This window comes from Carassius carassius, chromosome 46 (assembly GCF_963082965.1).
Source record: "Carassius carassius chromosome 46, fCarCar2.1, whole genome shotgun sequence".
NCBI lineage: Eukaryota > Metazoa > Chordata > Actinopteri > Cypriniformes > Cyprinidae > Carassius > Carassius carassius.
Genome location: NC_081800.1, coordinates 2,287,621 through 2,308,078, shown reverse-complemented (window position 1 = coordinate 2,308,078; position 20,458 = coordinate 2,287,621). Strand labels below are relative to the sequence as shown.

Genomic DNA, 20,458 nt, shown 5'->3' with positions numbered 1-20,458 from the left:
AAATATAAGGTGAGGTGACACAAAGTCAAATAAGAGCACAGGTGCAATGTTACAATATTGACCTATGGCGTGTACCGTTGTGGCTCATGCTGTTAGGGGATAGCCGCTGCTTTTGGGATGATTCATTGTGTCAAGAATATTCACCTTATTTTTCAAATCGGAAGTAATCCCTTTTCTGCGAATGTGCAAGACTTCCGATTCACTAGCCACTGTGGGAAAAGAACGAGAAGAATAACAAAATCCAGTAAACGGTAAAACTGTTTGCACTACAAACCAGTGTGTTTAAACTTTAAATAATATGCTAAGAAACACCAGATTGCAATATCATGCAGCAAAACAATCTATTTTGTACTGCTAAAAATAAGTGGAAGTGGATGAGACCAGAAGCCAGACACTTTAAATTTACAAGTGAATTGTTATAATACTTTGGTTTAAAGCCTGAAATGTGGTTCATCATTTTATAAAATGACTGACTGACTCATAACTGCTAAGACATGGGAAAACTGGACAGTTGCAAATGGACTTTGGTTTTCCTTTTGAAATTTGGCAGTCACAAAAGGTAGCCTCATGCAAGGTTTGCAATTGCGTTTGGATTATGTCACTATTTATGCCTCCACATAAGGAAAACGCAACTTAAATTAAAATTGGCAATTCATTTTGAAAATAGTCAGAAATGTCCTTCCATACTGGACCATGAATGCAGCGTTACGTAATCAAGTAGTACAGTAAGTCATGTACAGTAATTTTCACACACTCCCTCCTTTACAGACATTCCCTAAATATTGGCCTGACACAAGTATATGTGCGTAACGCACAGTGCCATGCGCTTCCATTCACTACCAGCGCGCAGCAGGGTGTGTGTGTGTGCGCGCGCGCGCTGTCTCTGACCAATACATAGCTACACGGGATGAAGATGATGAGACTCTACTAGGACGAGTGGACCTTCTAGATTGGATACATTGCGGGACTGGACCTGAATCAACGTGTTTGCGTCCCGAATCTCATCCGCGTTATTATCGGACTAATATCTGCCGACATACTGAAGAATATCTGCGTCTCTCTGTATAATGCCGACACATATGAGACTGCGGAGAAGGTCATTTCTCGGGCTTTTATTTCTCTTCTCGCTCTCCACGTCTGCACTGTACTTCATCTATTCAGCTCCTGGCATAGGTAAGCCACTGAGACATGAATAAGAATGAATAACATCGCTTCTGAATGTAAATGGGTGACATCTGTAGTCTGGTTATTTAGGCGGGTCAGCTCTGTCAGTTGATGATGATCGTACGATGGACGCAACTATTGAATGGCAATCATTGTTTTCGCTTTGAATTGTTATGTAATAGACGAGCGGTCGGTTGTTTGTGTTTGGAGAGCGCATTCTGTTAAAGTTGCCATCAAATCCATTTCGTTTACTGTTGCTCAGCATGTATGAAGAAATCCTCCTTTTCTAGAGAACACTTCACATTTCCGGGCAAATAGCCTAACAAACCTCTCTGACTGAACTGCGCTTTGATTTTTATGATTATTATTATTATTTAACTTCTAACTTAGTTTACAGAGCGTGTTCCAGTCGCATTATGAGCTGTGCTAATAGTATATCCTCTTCCTTTCCGGGACACACGCGCAGTCCCGCTCCGCCCCGAGGACGCGCCTTCCCGACAGCGGAGGAACCGGCCTCGCTAATCAATATTTTATCAGGATATGCTGACGTTGTTAAGAACTATTAAATCGTGAATTTGAATACAGCTTATAATAGGATTGATTCGCGAAGAACTCTCCATTAGCTTTATTTCATTCCTAAATAATGCAACAACATCTAGTCATAATATATTAGCCCACGTCATGTAATGTTTAAAATGACATGAAACCTAAACTGCATATTTTTTAAGACATATGACTTAGGCTAATCTACCCTGTACAAATATGGAGGTGTAAAGTATATTATAAGGTCCAAAAAAATAAAAATAAAAATGGTGAGTGAGAAGTTGCAACAATAAATAGGCTACATCTTAGTACTGAACATAGGCATACATTAAGATGCTTTGCAAAGGTATTGCATCTTTACAGAGGAAGCATGTGTGTGTGGTCAAGGTTATTTTGTTTCTGTGTGCCACCTTGCTAATGTCTTGCCTTCTATTTAGAGGCGACCTATTTCTCCTCTGTAGCTTTTGTCTGCATTTTTTCAGCTTATTGCCATGCACATTTGCTTATTTATTAATGAAGATGCTTTAAAAACCATTTCAGCTTCCTTCTACCATGGGGGTTTCCTTTCATAGTAGCTGTGTTGAAAAGAAGAACAAGCACCAGTAATTCTAGTGTGTTAATAATGAATGAAAAGTTATGCAGAAGTTGTGTTTTTCCCAGATGGAGGTGATTGACATGAGAAGGGAGTGAAACGGGAATGCCCTCTTCTGGAAGACATCTTTGACCAAACACAGGGAAACAGGAAATGTCAAGTCCCTATAGTGTTTCTGGTCATTCTAGGGCATGTTTCTGGCATTAAACATATGAGCTCTCCTTCGGAAAGCAGTAATTTTAGGTTATCTTCACACAGAACAAAACAATAAATAAAAAATTAGGATTTTAAGATTTGCTGAGAAATGTCCCCAAATGACGACAGTTCAAATGATATTATTGACAGACAGAAGCTTTGAATAGACATTCTGTATTGTGACAGACATAAAAAACCACTCAAGATTTGGTTTTATGTTCTTGCTGACTGATTGTTGAGATAGGCCTATATGGGCATGCTATCAAATGTGGAGGCAGATGAATGTGAGCTGGAAAGGACTGAATGATTAGAGAAGTCCTGCATATGGCACTAGAGAAAAAGTCTGTTATTTCACAGGAGGATCCAGTTATGACCTTTAGACGGTAACACTTCATTTTAGGCTCCCTTAACTAGTTGCTTATAAGTATGCGTATTACTAGTGTATTAGTCATTTATTAGTACTTATTAACGGCCCGGCGTCAAGTGGAGGCTTGGGGGTGGGGCTTAGCCTCTCCTACGATGACCCCCCCGACTCCCAAGCCTGGCAGAAGAGACCTTAAAAACGTACATAGGCGCAACACTGTGGGCAACTGTTTATCTGTTGGAAATAAAAAAACAAATAAAAAACAAATAAAAAACGGAGTGTCTAGTTTACACCAAGTACAGGCTATTTACACCAGCTCCACCCACTAATGTGTGATTGCACTGGTCAAGATTACAAAAGACTGTTATCAGTTGTCAGATTCAGTGGCGTAAGTGGTAAATATTGTATCATACTCATTTTGATGCGATTGACCGGGGATCGAATCTGCCTTTTGGCGAACTTTTTTTCTACCTATTCAAATTTCAAATTGCATCAGAAAAGCATTTATTTTTGATAGAAAAATGATATAATATAACGAAATAATCAAAAAGTTGAAAATATGTATCGGGTAGGATTAGGGTAGGTGTAGGGAGGGCTTTTGTCCCAATAAGCTGGCATCCATTTAATAATTGCAATTAAAATTAAAATTTACACTCAATAAGTTATTATTGCATATTGCATACTATAACATATTGCATTATGTATTACAATTCTGAGGTGCAGATGACTGCCACTATTTGCAATTAGTAATTAGAAGAATATCCTGCTATTTTAGTATAATTACAATTTAGCTATTCGCAGTGTAAATAGCATATCACAAAAATACTGCTATTTTCACTGTAAATACTAAATAGGGTCTATCCCGCGAACACCAACCCCCCACCACCTTAAACATCTTCCCGCGCCCTTGGATGAATGGAAAGATACTCTACTAAGAAGGTTCAACGAGAAGTTGGTGTTATTTTATTTATAATGCGTTTATATTTGTTTCTTTAAAAAAAAAATTGCGTTAAGTTTGAACCAGTTCTGATGTGCATCAAGTCAAGTCAAGTCAAGTCACCTTTATTTATATAGCACTTTAAACAAAAAGGATTGCATCAAAGCAACTGAACAACATTCATTCAGAAAACAGTGTGTCAATAATGCAAAATGACAGTTCATCATTGAATTCAGTGACTCCTATATGAGATTATGCCAAGCATCTTTGTTGGTCCTGGGAAAACATTCAGACAACAGATTGTTGGGTTAGAATTACGGTAAGGCTTTGGACAGGGGTTGGGGCTTATTTTTGTTTTTCCCTTTGATTTAAGGGATAGTTAAAGGTTGGGGTTATTTGACAGAAATGTGGTGACCTTCTTAAAGGTTTAATAAAGGTGATTCATCAAACCACATTTGTGTGTTCCACTGCACAGGATCTTGCACCAAATTATATGATGCCCTTTCTAAACGACAAGCTACCATAATTTCCATGAAGAATGTTGTTCAGCCTGACAGACTTGTGCTTATGTGTATATAGCATACAGGTACTCTCGTTACTATTTAAAGGTGGACTTGAAATGATTGCATGATCTTTATCATCATGTATGAATATCAGATCAAAAACCCAAAGACCCGATTCAAACCGAAAAGACACAATGACATACCGCATACGTTTATTTTCTAGTACTTTGTCAGCAAAGACAGAAAGCATTACACATCAAAAACTAGAATGGCACTTGCCAATGCAAAACTCACCACCGCTGATTTTGAGCTGGCTTGAGAAGTTTCCCAGAATTTGTCAGTGTTTTCTGAGTGGTTTCAGAAATGGTTAATGGTCTTCAACCCTGACCCTGAAGACCCACTGCAGAGTTCAGCTCCAACCTTAAGTGATACCTTATGTGCTAAACTGAAATTGTTACCTTAAAAGTGCAGTTTTAACCTGATTTAGTCCACACCAATTTGTTTGTTGGTATAAATTAATGTACTTAGGTTAGGTTGGTTTATTGTTAATTGAATAATTTGTTACTATTTATGAGTGCATATTCTGGGTGGGAGGGGTTGTGCATACCTGAAAGTATTGTTAACACCTTTGCAGTAATGTATGTATGACTTTTGCTATTTTTCTCTTTAAACTTTGTAACCACATTGGTCACCACATGCATTGCACATTTATGTGCAGGTTTAGCACCACCACAATTCCCAAACACCTACTGAACACTTATGGAGACACATGCACATGATGCAAAGCTACAAAGCACCCTTTAACCTAGAGTCATGCAGAAACCGCATATGCTGAAGTATTTGTTCACACCTTACATGTAGTGGAATGAGAGAATGTTTATAAAAGAGGACACAATGCAGGATCATATCAACCTCGTGTCTGCATAGTTTTATCATTGTATAAGTCAATGAAGTCTGTGACCAGCTCGACACAATGGAAAGTAGTTGCTTAGAGGCAGAGCACTCCAGCTGATCTCTGGTTGGTGTCATATTTGCATGGCCATTTGTTTACGAAAGATCAGGGCACATGGAAACCCAACAAGGAGGATCATGGAATAACGAAGGGCAAATGCATCTACCATCTAATCTAGTGACAGGTAATAGTTTGGTACACATGTTAGAAAGAGGAAAAGGAAACTGTCCATGGATATAAAATAATTCAACAATTAGTTATTTGGGGTGAACTCTAATTATCCTGAGAAATTTAAACTGTATTAGAAATTACACACTCCCTAGTAGATGGATTTTTCTATTCTTTTTTTTTTTTTTTTTTTTACAAATCTTGCAGTGTCATTTGTTCTGCAGAAATACAACAGATGCATCTGGAAAGACTAAACCTTTGTTTTATCAGTTAGACTGTGATATCCTGTATTTTTTACTAGCCACGTGAAAAATGCTAATCTACTGTATATACTCATTTCATTGACAACAGTCTTACCACCTGTTCATAATCAGTATATATATATATATAGTATGTGTGTGTGTGTGTGTGTGTGTGTGTGTATACTGCTCTAAAAATTTAAGGGAACACTTCAGTTACACACTGGATCTTAATGAACGAAATATTCAAGTCGAAAATCTTTACTTATACACATTGTGTAATTTGCTGAGAGCCCTGGGGGTTCTCCTTCCAGACCTGGATCAGATATCAGTGAGCTCCTGGACAGTCTGTGATGTTGCTTGGAGGCTTCTGATGCTCCGATGCATAAAGTCCCAGAGGGACTCAGGTCTGTGAAATGTGAGGGCCAGTCAATGGCATCAATGCCTTCATCATCCAGAAAATGCCTACACACTCTGGGCACGTGAGACCAGGCATTGTCTTCACCAGGAGAAGCCCTGGGCCTACTGCACCAGCATACGATCTCACAATGGCTCTGAGGATCTCATCCCTGTACCTAACAGCATTAAGGGTACTGTTGGCTAAAATGTGGACCCTTCAAGGATATTCCTCCCCAGACCATCACTGACCCAATGCTAAAATGGTGATTCTGGGTGATGTTGAAGGCAGCTCAACGTTCCCCATGGCATCTCCAGACTCTTTCACATCTGTCACATGTGCCCAGTGTGACCCTTCTCACATCTGCTACTGCAATGGCTTACTCAGCTTAAATAAACAGAAAAGATTACATTCTGCAGTATAGCTATAAACTCTGTCAAGTTTACGGTGCCATGACAGGAAAATTACAAGGAAAAGTAATAACCTGTTTTATTGTGTAACATTCAACCAGTAAGATTTGATTCACATGAACTAAAACTAAAAATGAATGTCCACCTTTAAACTTAACCCACAGAGGGGTGGAGTATGTACCAATGAAATCGTACACTAATTCATAAAAATGTAAAATAGGTTTTAATCAAATATCCTGGGATTTAGGGATAAAAATGTAGTTTTTTTGCTCACTGATGCTTGGTTTTGAACACAATGCAGTAATAGCGTCTGCTTTGCTTTTTCTTGCTTTGACATGTTGATGTTTCCCTCTTGGAGTGTCTGCTCAACACTAGGTGAGTTATTTGCATCACAGATGGTAACATGGAGGGGCGCAAGACTAATTAAACAGTATCTTGCCAAGCAGTTGAGACCTTTGTCGCGTTGTTACAGCAGTGGGGATGTTGATATCGTTGAAATTGTTAATATTGTCATCATGGCAGCCAATGTCACATGCAGCAGAAATCTGGTTTTTACTCACCAATTGATTGTATGATGTCCTCAATAGTTTAGACTGGGGGAAATTTTGCATTGTGAATGTGCAAAAAAAAAAAAAAAAAAAACTACAATCCTTGTAAAAGTGGACCTTCATTTGATGGAGTGGACAATATCAAACATAAGAGGATGAGATAAGGAACTTCAGTGTTAGCATGTTTCTAAGATAATTACACAAATTAAATTAAAGCATAAAATATAATTAAACTATAACTAGAAATCCACTTTTTTCAGTTTCAGTCAAAATAAAAATCTTGACATAAATAATATACAAAACTGGTTATGTTTAGTTCAGATAAAAGAATGTTTAACAAAGAAATAAGCAGTGTGCATGTAAAAGATCCAGGTTTCATTCAATGTAATGAAAGTTTAAAGTTTAATAATTTGGTTTTGTGAGTCCCCAGCAACAAGTTTACATGCATGCAAGGTCAAAAAGCACATTTTCTTATAATATGCATTTAATTTTAGCTTATTTCTCAACTCCTCCACAACGTCCTCAACGCAAACACCCATCACCAGTACTGTTTATTAAAAACCTGAAAAGAGAATAACTCAAGCACACACACACACACACACACACACACACACACACAGCTCTACCCTAAAAGCAAACACACAGGAATAATTGGAATGTATAAAACCACCTTAAGCAAGCATGCAGTGTGTGTGAGAGAGAGAGTTAGGATTGGTTTATAGAATTGAAATTAGCCTATTTAAAGAATAGAAACTACTAACATGGATATGAACACAAGCTTGTTGGTTATTGTGATATGATAAACCACAGTTCCTTGAAGACACAGCAGCAAACACTGTGCAGTGTAAGTATGTGAGCCAGAATGACTCGAGGTCACACTGCATCTCTATGTGTGAAGAGCTGAAATGTTAATATAATGTTGTTTGATGGCTTCCTGTGAGTGTTTGACTGAATTAAGGACCTTCCACCACTGCCTTCTGTCATTATACAACACTAAAACAATCACTACCCCCAAATATGAACAATAGTAATGGTGATACTTGCCTCAGCACCACTAATCAATCTCACCGGTCATGTGAGTGTTGTTTTTAAGTAACTGGAGTGTGTGTGTGTGTGTGTGTAATAATGGTGAAAATTCAGCTTTGCCATCACAGTATCAAATTTAGCAATAAATTAAAATAGAAACCAGTTATTTTAAATTGTAATAATATTTCATAATATTGCTGTTTCTACTGCATTTTTGATAATATAAATGAAAATATTAGACTTATGATACATTTTTTCCCCATTCTGTCACCGATGGAGTTTCGGTTCCTTGCCGCTGTCGCCTCTGGCTTGCTTAGTTAGGGACACTTCATCTACAGCGATATCGTTGACTTGATTGCAAATAAATGCACAGACACTATTTAACTGAACAGAGATGACATAACTGAATCCAATGATGAACTGCCTTTAACTATCATTTTTGCATTATTGACACTGTTTTCCTAATGAATGTTGTTCAGTTGCTTTGACGCAATGTATTTTGTTTAAAGCGCTATATAAATAAAGGTGACTTTGACTTTGAGTTTAAAAAATCTTATTGACCACAAAATTTTGAATGGTGGTGTATCTGAGCATTGTTTTTTTCAAGCAGTACTTTTATTAATAGACCTTCAGATCCATATTTAGTCTGAGCCTGCACATTTTTAAAGGTTTTCCAGCAGAAATGCTCCCTTTTCCAGCAGCTGCATGTGATCAACTGATCACAGCTTACTGAAGTCACAAGACACTTAATGGACGTCTGGAGAGTCTGAAATGCTGGCATATTGCTGACAGCACATTAGATCGTTCAGATGAGGTTAAATCAATGGGAGCGGTCAAATCTACCATCGTAAAGTAGTGCAATTTGTGCTGATATAAGTCAAACATCTCCTGTAATTATATTGCATTACACAAATGTTAGGACAAGAATCTGGGTGGAGTTGATCAGGATACGTGAGATATGAGATATGAGATGAGGCAATCAGAATCATAAAGATTTATGGAGATGCTTATTGTTGCTTTAGTGCTATAAACTGGTCTTAATGAAAAGCTTACTGAAGTTCAATACTGTGGGTTATGATATGTTAAGCTAAAAGCTTAGCTGTTGTGCTTTGAGAAGAAGGCACTAAGAAACACAGTTACCTACTAGAAAGAAAGTCACAAATTTGATTTATTTTTTTAAATGACTCCAGCTTCTTTTATTACATTGTTCAATAATTATATATATATATATATATATATATATATATATATATATATATATATATATATATATATATATATATGTGCGTGTGTGTATATATTGATCAATAACATCTTTATGACATATGATATATCTTATGATATTTCTTATGATATATATTTACATTTTACATGACTATAATAAGTTTAATACATATATATATATATATATATATATATATATATATATATACACACACTCACCTAAAGGATTATTAGGAACACCTGTTAAATTTCTCATTAATGCAATTATCTAATCAACCAATCACATGGCAGTTGCTTCAATGCATTTAGGGGTGTGGTCCTGGTCAAGACAATCTCCTGAACTCTAAACTGAATGTCAGAATGGGAAAGAAAGGTGAATTAAGCAATTTTGAGTGTGGCATGGTTGTTGGTGCCAGACAGGCTGGTCTGAGTATACAAAGAATGGGTTTACAAAGAATGGTGTGAAAAGGGAAAAACATCCAGTATGCGGCAGTCCTGTGGGGGAAAATGCCTTGTTGATGCTAGAGGTCAGAGGAGAATGGGCCGACTGATTCAAGCTGATAGAAGAGCAGCTTTGACTGAAATAACCACTCATTACAACCGAGGTATGCAGCAAAGCATTTGTGAAGCCACAACACGCACAACCTTGAGGCGGATGGGCTACAACAGCAGAAGACCCCACCGGGGACCACTCATCTTCACTACAAATAGGAAAAAGAGGCTACAGTTTGCACGAGCTCACCAAAATTGGACAGTTGAAGACTGGAAAAATGTTGCCTGGTCTGATGAGTCTCGATTTCTGTTGAGACATTCAGTTGGTAGAGTCAGAATTTAACGTAAACAGAATGAGAACATGGATCCATCATGCCTTGTTCCCACTGTGCGTGCTGCTGGTGCTGGTGTAATGGTGTGGGGGATGTTTTCTTGGCACACTTTAGGCCCCTTAGTGCCAATTGAGCATCGTTTAAATGCCACGGCCTACCTGAGCATTGTTTCGGACCATGTCCATCCCTTTATGACCACCATGTACCCATCCTCTGATGGCTACTTCCAGCAGGATAATGCACCATGTCACAAAGCTCGAATCATTTCAAATTGGTTTCTTGAACATGACAATGAGTTCAATGAACTAAAATGGCCCCCACAGTCACCAGATCTCAACCCAATAGAGCATTTTTGGGATGTGGTGGAACGGGAGCTTCGTGCCCTGGATGTGCATCCCACAAATCTCCTTCAACTGCAAGATGCTATCCTATCAATATGGGCCAACATTTCTAAAGAATGCTTTCAGCACCTTGTTGAATCAATGCCACGTAGAATTAAGGCAGTTCTGAAGGGGGTCAAACACAGTATTAGTATGGTGTTCCTAATAATCCTTTAGGTGAGTGTATAAACCAATGTATAAACTGAAAAAAACTTGTGTGCTTATAATATTTTCGGAAACACCCAATATATGTCATTATATACAATACTTATTTGATTCATCTTTAACGTCTGAAGGAAATGCATTGTCCGCCGGTCTGCTGCACAGTTCCTGTTCCAGACAGTGATGCAGCTGGTCAGCACGCTCTCTATGGTTCCTCTGTAGGATGTGGAGGGAGGGAGAGATGCTCTTCTCAGCAGGTGGAGAAAGTGTTGGCGCTGTTGTGCCTTCTTGGAGAGTGACATGGTGTTGGTGGTCCAGGTGATATCCTCTGTGATGTGCACCCCCAGGAGTTTAGTGCTGCTGACTCTCTCCACAGTCGAGCTGTCGATGGTCAGTGGGGGGTGGTCAGCGGAGTTTCTCCTGAAGTCCATCACAACCTCCTTTGTCTTGTCCACATTCGCCGCTTTTCCACTGTCGGGCCAGTGCGAGCCAGGGCTTAAAGCAGGCCAGGTGGGGCTAATAACCTTGGGCCAGTAGCACCGAGGCCAGAATAGTGCAGTGTTTCAACAGTCAGGCCTGAAGCTCCGCTGCGCGTCCCTAAAACACGCCCTTTACACGCCTCTCAGGAACAACATCACCAACCTCATCATTTCACCAACAAAGAGAAGTTATCAGAAAACTAAGAAATAAGTCACTGGAAATGATCCATGGTGCTGATGCTCTCCAGACATGGAAAAATTCTGCCTTTGTTCATAACCACTCCTCTAGCCCCAGCTGGCCTGCTTTGGCCCAAGGTTTTCATTGGGCCAAAAAACCCTGGCCGTTGGCCCCGAGGAATCCCCGATGAGGCACGATCAAGCCCCGGAAGTGACAGTGGAAACGCGACTGGACCTGGCACGCACTAGCACGCACACTTTTAGCCCGACAGTGGAAACGCGGCTATTGAGGGACAGGTTGTTGGTGCGACACCATTCAGCCAGCTGTGCCACTTCCTCTCTGTAAAGCGTTTCATCACTGTTGCTGATGAGACCTATGACCGTTGTGTCATCCGCAAACTTGATGATGTGGTTGGAGCTGAACTTGGCAGTGCAGTTGTGTACTGAGAGACTGTGCTGTCTTCAACACCTCGCTGAGCCAGGCAGTCGCCTCAAAAACATTCTTAAGTCAGTCAATAAAAGTGGTTGAGTGCATCCGGGAGGGATGTGTCATCATCACAGGCTGTGGTTGGGGCTTGTAGTCAGTGATGGTCTGATGGCTTGCCACAGGTTCCATATGTCTCTGCTTTTTTGAGCATATGACCGTTTTGCATTTTTGATGCCACAGGACAGCCATTTTAAACATGTTCCAGTCTGTGTACTGAAAGCAGTCCTGTAGTGTTGAGGTAGCATCATCTGGCCAAATCGTGATAAGGTTTTGAACTGGTTTGGTGAGTTTAAAAAAAAAAGTGGTCTGTATACTGGAATTAGCAAAACAGAGATGTGAAAGTGAGTTGGATACAGCCAAGTATAGTGACCCATACTCAGAATTTGTGATCTGCATTTAACACACACAGCATTTAACACACACCCGGTGCAGTGAGCATCATTTATGCTGTGGCACCCGGGGATCAGTTGGGGGTTCAGTGTCTTGCTCAAGGGCACCTCAGTCTTGGTATTGAAGGAGGAGATATCGCTGTACATTCACTCACCCAACTACAACTCCTGCCAGCTCAAGACTCGAACTTACAACCTTTTTGAATAATAAATCCAACTTTCTAACCATTACTTTCCCCAAAAAGTCATGAGATGTGATCCGAGTACCCTAGCCTTGTAGGGTACAGGAGGGTACAGCCTTGTACGCGTTCTTTTCTTTTGAGTAAACAAAGTCCAGTGTGTTTGTTCCCCTTGTTGCAAAGTTCACATGTTGGTAGAACTTTGGCAAAACTGTCTTTAAGTTTGCATGGTTGAAGTCACCAGCTATTATGAAAAAGGCATCTGGGTTATTTGTTTGATGTACCACTGATTATCCCAGTGTTTCTCTATGAAATAAGGTTTGTGGTCATGTACAGTAAATGGATGTAACTTTTAAAGGAGGAACACACACACACACACACACTCATTTAGATTGTGAGCAAAACGATCTGTGGGTTATCTGAGGGACAGTCCTTTCAGCACATAAAGAGCCATTGTTTCCTGCTTTATCAGCACGGCCTTGTGACTGTGCACACACACACACACACACACTCATGAAGGACACAGTCCTGATCTGTATGCTGGCACCCATTTTATGTTGTTGATGTAAAAATTAAACATTAATGCCTGAAAATAAGGTTGTTTTACAGCATGTTAAAGAGTGTGAAATCTACTGAGCACAGGGCGTGTGGGATTCTCACCCAACCAACATCACTATGCTAACAGATTTGTTCAGCTCTCCAATTGTAGCATTTTGCAGCACGTGTAAAAAAAAATGGCAATGTGTGTCCATCATGATTATATATTGTACAGTATTGTGACTGCTGTTGGCTCACCAAGGTAGCAATAGGATCGAAATGAATATTTATCTTTCTCTGAATCTTTATTATAACCGAATAAATTTAGGAAGCTAAGAAAGTTAAGCCAGGGCTTATGAATTGACAGTGTCAAACTCTGATTTTTTTTTTAACAGTATCTAGTCACCATTCACTTTCATTATATACAAAAGTTCAGCATGAACATCCTTCTTAAAGCTGCAGTCGGTAACGTTTAACGCTCTAGCAGTTAATAAACAGAACTGCTTGCATTTGTAGCCGGAGCTACTTCTCTCGGGTTATGTCTATGAAGAATCACAAAGGTACTGGGTTACTCCGCCGCGGTACCCCCGAAGCAATCTAAAATAGTCAGAATATAAACACTTATTATAGATGTACCCTAGTGATTCAGGACAGGCTAAAAACACGGTTTGGAAAATGGATTCATGGTGTACTCGCTTATTATATACATTTTGTAAATTTTGAAGACAAAAAAAGTTACGGACCACAGCTCTGATTGGTTGTTTCTTTACCGGGAGCGGTGTATTTCTGCAAATGGCAATAGGAGCACTGGGAGGAGCCAGAGGAGCTTGATTTTTTCACAGATTATCTCTCTCATATTGTAAAAAATACATTTAGTAACCTACTGCAGCTTCAACATCTCGTTTTGTGGTCTACATTAGAAAGAACTGGAATGATGTTTCATTTTGTTGTGAAATATGCTTCTCATTTTTTCTTCTGAAAAACCATGCTAATGGTCCTTTAGAGAACTTCACAATTGTTACAGTCTCACACCATCTGCAGACTGATGGCCATAATACATATATGTTGTGTCAGTATATATGCAGTTATTCTGAGGATAAAAGCTTTCTCTTTTTCTCTCTCAGTTAATGAGTACCTGTTCATGGCTCAGGCCCGTGGAATCCAGATCCGTGAGAATGTGAGGAACATGGGAGCTCAGGTCCTTGAGCAGATGGTGCGCAGTGCTTACAACATCAACAGCACAGGTACCAAATACTCCTCATATATCCTCATCATTGTTATGAAGAGCAGAGTCGACTTATCTCGCTTCCTATAGAACATCCCGTCAGGAGCAATGACATATCCTCAGGAAATGAAGGCATCATATCCTTCTGAGACCCACCAAAATAACTGAGTTTTGTAGGAAGACACTTAAAAACAAATAAAGTTTTTCATTCATAAAACAAGGTTAGAATTTAAGCCAGTGTTCAACTTTTAATAACTTTGTCCAAATCCCCAAATATTTGTACCTCTTCAAAGTCCAGGGTGGGATTTAGTATATATATATATATATATATTAGTGCTGCAACGACGCGTGCGTGAAATGCGTCGACATGTCACACTGTTTACATCTCACGTAATGGCATACTGGGAATGGAGAAAGTTGAATTCTATCACAAAAACAGAGACCACTATTATCAAAAGTATGGGAATACTTCAAACAGAGACCAAATAAAATGGCCATTTGTTCCCTTTGAAAAACCGATATGGTGTACCACGGCAGCACAACTGCGATGCACGAGCACCTCAGAGGAAAACATCCTGGCGCTCTCCGGTGTTACGGTTTAACTGGTGACCGTGTGATCTGGGGACCAACTTCCTGGTTCAGGTCTCTGCTGCAGATGTGATGGAACGACCGCAGCAGATTCGGCGATTCTGAAAGTACAAGCTGATGTGAAAAATAATCGTTAGTTGCAGCTCTAATATATATATATAGGCCTACAGAATAAAAAACAATGGACAGAAAAAACGGCTGAGTCTTGTGAAGAGAGTCGGGGTGTCTATCATGTATTACTGTGTGAATGTTTGATTACTTCTCTTATTTTCTAGACTATACATATGAGTTTAACGCGAATGAGACAGATGTCCCCAGCACTCCTTACCTCCCGGAGGGCTTCACATACATGCCTGATCAGGTCTGCCCGGAGAAACTGCCCTCCATGAGTAAGTGCAGGAACGTAATGTTTCTTTCAGTACTTTTGGGGAAGCACAGAAGCACTATATGATCAATTCTGTCAGTAAGTGAGTTGTTAAAGCTCATAAGGGCCAGTCCTCTGGTTGCATTTTTCATTTGTTGATGAACGAATGCAGTCGTTGAAGAACCATTAACAGAACCAGAAAATCATCCATCTCATGTCACCCTGAAGGGGGTTATTTACATTAAATATTACATGGCTACCAAATAAAACATAAATGCACTTGAACTGTTTGAAAGTGGTTTTGGAATAGAGCTTGTACAGCTTTGTTTCTGGTGTCGCTAGCTGTAATTACAATGAATGTGCTTGCTGTCTGTCAGAGGGGCAGCTGAAGGTGAACCTTAGTGAGATCGCTCTAGAGGAGGTCGAGAAACTTCTCAAGCAGGACGATCCAAGTCTGTCACGTGGAGGCCACTGGAAACCACACGACTGTCTCCCACGATGGAAGGTGCCTCACTAACTTACCGCTAATGTCACAATGAAAATAAAAAACCCTGCAGTCTTTTAACTGTTTCTGTGTGTGTGTGTGTGTGTGTGTGTGTGTGTGTGTGTGTGTGTGTGTGGTTGTGGTCTGAGGGGCAGAAAAAGGCGCTGTTGCAAGATGAGTTGAGGCTTCCCGTACTGTATAGTCTGTTATTTTTCAAACGACTGTTATTTGCTTATCTTTGTGTAGCTATATACACTGGGACCCAGTATTCATAAACGTTTTCATTTTCATACTTCTGTTGAAAACAATGAATGTTTCCAAATTAAAATGTTTTATGTAAGAAGTAGAAGAATATTTTTTTTAATTAAATAGTATATTTTTTGATATAGTAATACACATATTGCTACACGTCACACAAAATCTCTTTTTATATATATATATATATTTATTTACTTATTTATTTTCATATTTATCACCCAGCCCTGACACACACATATATACGTCCTAACTACTTGAATGTCTGTAGCAGTAATAGAAATGTAGTAAAATGCTGAACTTTGGGCATCTTTGAGACTGAGAACTGATATTTCCTCATTTTGCTATTTCATGTGTTTTAGGTGGCCATCTTGGTTCCTTTCCGTAAGCGTCATGAGCACCTTCCCATACTTTTCCGACATCTGATCCCAGCGCTTCAGAGGCAGAGACTGCAGTTCGCTTTCTACGTCATTGAACAGGTGAGGAAAAGGAAAGTTGTCATACTGCATAACCTTATATTCTGACCCATAATATTTGGACTGTCACACCATTTGTCAAACTACACAGCCAAACGATTGCACTACACATTACAATTAATGTAGCTCCACTTCTATGAATGTGTTACTGCAAGCTGCCATTATCATAAGAAACACTATAAGTCCTATTTTTGTTAAAGGCACAATATGTAATTTTTCCCTGCTAGAGGGCGCATATTCAAAACAAAACAAAGAAACAAAGGCCTAGTTTGATGACGCTGACTGAGTGTGGGATCATGGGAGTTGTGTGCGGTCTCTGTGCGGTTGTCATCGGTCTATTAAAACACACAGCATATTAAATCGTCTTTGGTGTTTCCATGAAATCGAGGGGTTATGATGTCATTGGCAGGTGACACACTGACACCGTGGACACGGTCCATGTCACTAGATTAAAATGGCTTATTTCTCTGGATTTAAACGTCCTTCTAAACATTTGGGATAATGTACGTACTCAAGTCAGCAAACTATACAACACTGTTCTAGTGGTTTTTGGATATTTTAATAAAAACATCTTACATAATGTGCCTTTAAGTAGGGGTAAGAGTACAGGTAAAGGAAGGCAAGTTAAATGTTTGTGTGTGTCCACAGGCAGGAAATGAACCGTTCAATCGTGCCATGCTGTTTAATGTCGGTTTCAAAGAGGCCATGAAGGACTTGAACTGGGATTGTGTAATATTTCACGATGTTGACCACATTCTGGAAAATGACCGCAACTACTATGGTTGTGGTGACATGCCGAGACACTTTGCAGTCAAACTCAACAAGTACTCTTACATGTAGGTTTTCAAAACACACTGTTTTCTATGTATGTATGATGTTTGGTTGAGAATAAAGATTGGTATCGCTCTGAACATGCAGGCTTCCCTATGAGGAGTTCTTTGGTGGTGTGAGTGGACTCACCGTGGAGCAGTTCAGGAAGATAAACGGCTTTCCCAATGCATTCTGGGGCTGGGGAGGGGAAGACGATGACCTTTGGAAGAGGTACGAAGATTAAATTCTTTAGCGCTGTTAACAGCAATGAACTCATGTCTTTTCAAAAGAGTCACTCCCACAAAAGAGTTCTAGCAGCCATTATACTGTAAAAGATGATAATAACACTTCCTGGACTGGACTGGACTATCTGGATCCCACTAAGTGTATAATACTATAAAAGAAATGACTGCCAACAGACGTTAAAGGTGTGCTCAGTAATTTCCCTTCAATTAAGATGGATTACACCCAAAATAATTAATAGTACTTTTGAACGACGAAAGTAAAAGCCTAATTTGATTTTACATGGAGGGGGTCGCTTCATGAGTTCTACCATTACTCTTAAAATGAAGTAGATTTTAAGTTTAATTTTACTAAATAAAGTTCTCAGTTTCATGTAGTAAGTATCCTAAAATCATGCCAACATCATACTTGTAGTTTATTCACACCATGGAAGAATTGTCAATTAAATCAGCTAAATGATGATCTGGCTGTACAAAAAAAGAAAAAAAGATTCAGTTTCACCAACATACTATTAAATTATTCCAGCCAAAAGCTGACTTAATACTATAAGCTTGAACACGTTTATGAGACAGTATGTAAAACATATGCTGGAGTACACCAGTGTGTGTGACACATAGGTTACTCTGTCAAAAGACGAAACTACAAGATTAGTAAATTATGATAGGAAATAAGAATATGAAATCATACTTTTATCAAAAGTATAGAAAAATATATATTTTTTCTGATTACTTGTAAGTATGAGCCTGGCTTCCAACAAAAAACGACCATATAGGTTGTTTGTGCAAGCACCTTAGACCTATATTTCCGTTTTAAAGTTAAGCGCCCTCTAGCGGACGCAAAAATAATGACAGTATTGAGTTGCGTCTGTCGTCATGAAATGACGTATAACGTATAACGTCATTACCAATCAGAATGCAGGTTTATTTAAATGCAATGTGTGGACTTTTTACACCGATCACACAGTAATTCGTTCATATGTTAATAGGTGGCTTATTTGTTCAAATAACCACACCTAACCCCACCCCTAAACCTACCCCTTAATTATGATTTATAGAGCATATAGATTTTATGAGCATGTGCGTTCTCTGGGATTGAACCCATGATCGCATGATTACATATCGTCATTAACACAATACTGCACCAACTGAGCTACACAAAACCCAAATTACAGCACAAATAAAAGAGTACAAACATTAATATGAAACCGTCCTGTTGCCGATAGGGGCGCATTTGTAGTATACACTCTGATGGGTCATATTTCAGGGATTTGGACAAACGACCTATACAAGCGTAGTGGTTGGAGGACAGGTTGGTCAGTATACAAGCCAAGAACACTTAAGTATAATTTCACTAAGTATTTGTCATATAAAAATAAGACATTTGTTTAGTTTTAAGAAGTATACTGAAGCATACTAACATTAATTGTTACAATTATAAATAGTCCTTCACTTCTTGCAGTGACTTGGAACATAGTTGACAGACACTTATATGTTTTTTCCAGGGTTCAGTTTGCTGGCTACAACGTGAGTCGCCCTCATGGAGATATCGGTCGTTACATGTCTATTCCACACCACCACCGTGGGGAAGTCCAGTTTCTGGGCCGGTAAGATGAGAACAGCCATTTCCAAATATTTATTTTGCCATATTTTAGACGACATCCAGAGCATGTAGTCATCCTCCAAGTGCACACTTTGCTGATGTCGTATGAATTGCTGGGTACTAGAATGCAACGGTTCCTACAGAAACCATTATTATGTAAATTGTTGCATTGAATTGAATTTCATGGAAAGCCCAATCTTTCGTAAGATTACGCCTTCGTGAAACACATGCTGAACAGATTTCTATGTTTATCATCGCTAAATCCATTCTTGTGTAAATTATTGAACTAAATGAACGTAAAATAAGAATTTCAGAGCAAGTTAAAATTAAAACCATTCTTGCATTGATTGTTTAATTGACTTGAAAGCAACAGTTTACACAAGATCGGATCAACAAACGTACAAGCACAAAAAAGTACATTTAAACGGTTTGTAAAATTATATTTACATAAATGTTTGTAAACACTTTATTTTAGGGGCCAATTCTCACTGTTAACTAGTTGCTTGTTAGCATGCATATTACTAGCATATTTTCTGTTTATGAGAACGCATAAAGCACATATTAATGTGTTATTCCGTATGAGCATATACTAGATCCCTTAATCCACCCCATACCTAAACTTAACAACTACCCCACTAATTATTAATAAGCAGCGAACTAGAAGTTTGTTGAGGTCATAGTTGATAGTTAGTTAATAGTGAGAACTGGACGCCACTAAAGTGTGTCCAACTTTTATTTATGAATGAGGCCCATTAGTTTTGTGGACATTTATTCTGCTCATGATTCATATATATATATATATATATATATATATATATATATATATATATATATATATATATATATACACATAGAATATATAATGATTTACATTTAAACTTCATTACAATTGCATTATAATTAGTTCTGCTTGTGTTTCATTAATGAGCTGAAAGACACATTTTCTCCTTTTGTTTTTCAGATACAAGTTGCTTCATAGATCCAAGGAGAGACAGAGCCTGGACGGCCTGAATAACTTGAATTACTCCCCTCTAGTGTCCCGGAGGAGTCTGTACACGAATGTGTCAGTGACGCTCAGTCGAGACCTGGCCCCTGTCGCAGATTACTGACAGCGCACAAGACAGACCCTCGCCACATTCTTCAACACCATCTTTATTAGAAGGGGAGGGGGTTTCACAAGGCTTTAATGCTCAGTGCATTTTTTTTTTAATTTCTTTCATTTTTATAAATCATTTTTTCTACTTCTTCTTTTTAAGCTAATCATACCACTCCCCGCCCCCCTCTGTCACCCATTCACTGTCTGTCTATCATGTGAATGGATTCATTCTGAGATCCAAACTGCTGGTTTACTCTCATTAAACCGGTCAGATCCAGCATGTGCTGTGTCTTCTAATCAGACTTCACCTGGTGGGAGGAGTCACATGTTTACAGCATGAATGAGAAAAGCTATTGAAGCAGTTTTTTTTAACTATGCTAAACAACTTCAGAATAGCCATTGTAAGAGTTGAGGGATATGCCCTTTTCTCTGCCAGAAACAA

The 20,458-nt window shown here is 38.9% G+C and overlaps 1 protein-coding gene across 1 annotated transcript; it reads left to right on the top strand.

Annotated features, from left to right (window-relative positions):
• Positions 1-842: 842 nt before the first annotated feature.
• LOC132129301 (beta-1,4-galactosyltransferase 5) lies at positions 843-20,201 on the top strand. Its single transcript, XM_059540844.1, has 9 exons — positions 843-1,173; positions 14,001-14,120; positions 14,965-15,078; positions 15,431-15,558; positions 16,155-16,271; positions 16,917-17,104; positions 17,187-17,309; positions 18,823-18,924; positions 19,882-20,201. Exons 1-9 carry the CDS (start codon positions 1,068-1,070, stop codon positions 20,027-20,029), a joined length of 1,146 nt encoding a protein of 381 aa, XP_059396827.1. The 5' UTR covers positions 843-1,067; the 3' UTR covers positions 20,030-20,201.
• The last annotated feature ends 257 nt before the right edge of the window (positions 20,202-20,458 follow it).

Bases quoted from the DNA above. Each gene is read 5' to 3' on its own strand.
- LOC132129301 (XM_059540844.1), top strand. From the start codon at position 1,068: ATGCCGACACATATGAGACTGCGGAGAAGGTCATTTCTCGGGCTTTTA. The intron at 16,272-16,916 runs GTGAGGAAAAGG...GTGTGTCCACAG, and splicing joins CTTTCTACGTCATTGAACAG to GCAGGAAATGAACCGTTCAA. The intron at 17,105-17,186 runs GTAGGTTTTCAA...CTGAACATGCAG, and splicing joins CTCAACAAGTACTCTTACAT to GCTTCCCTATGAGGAGTTCT.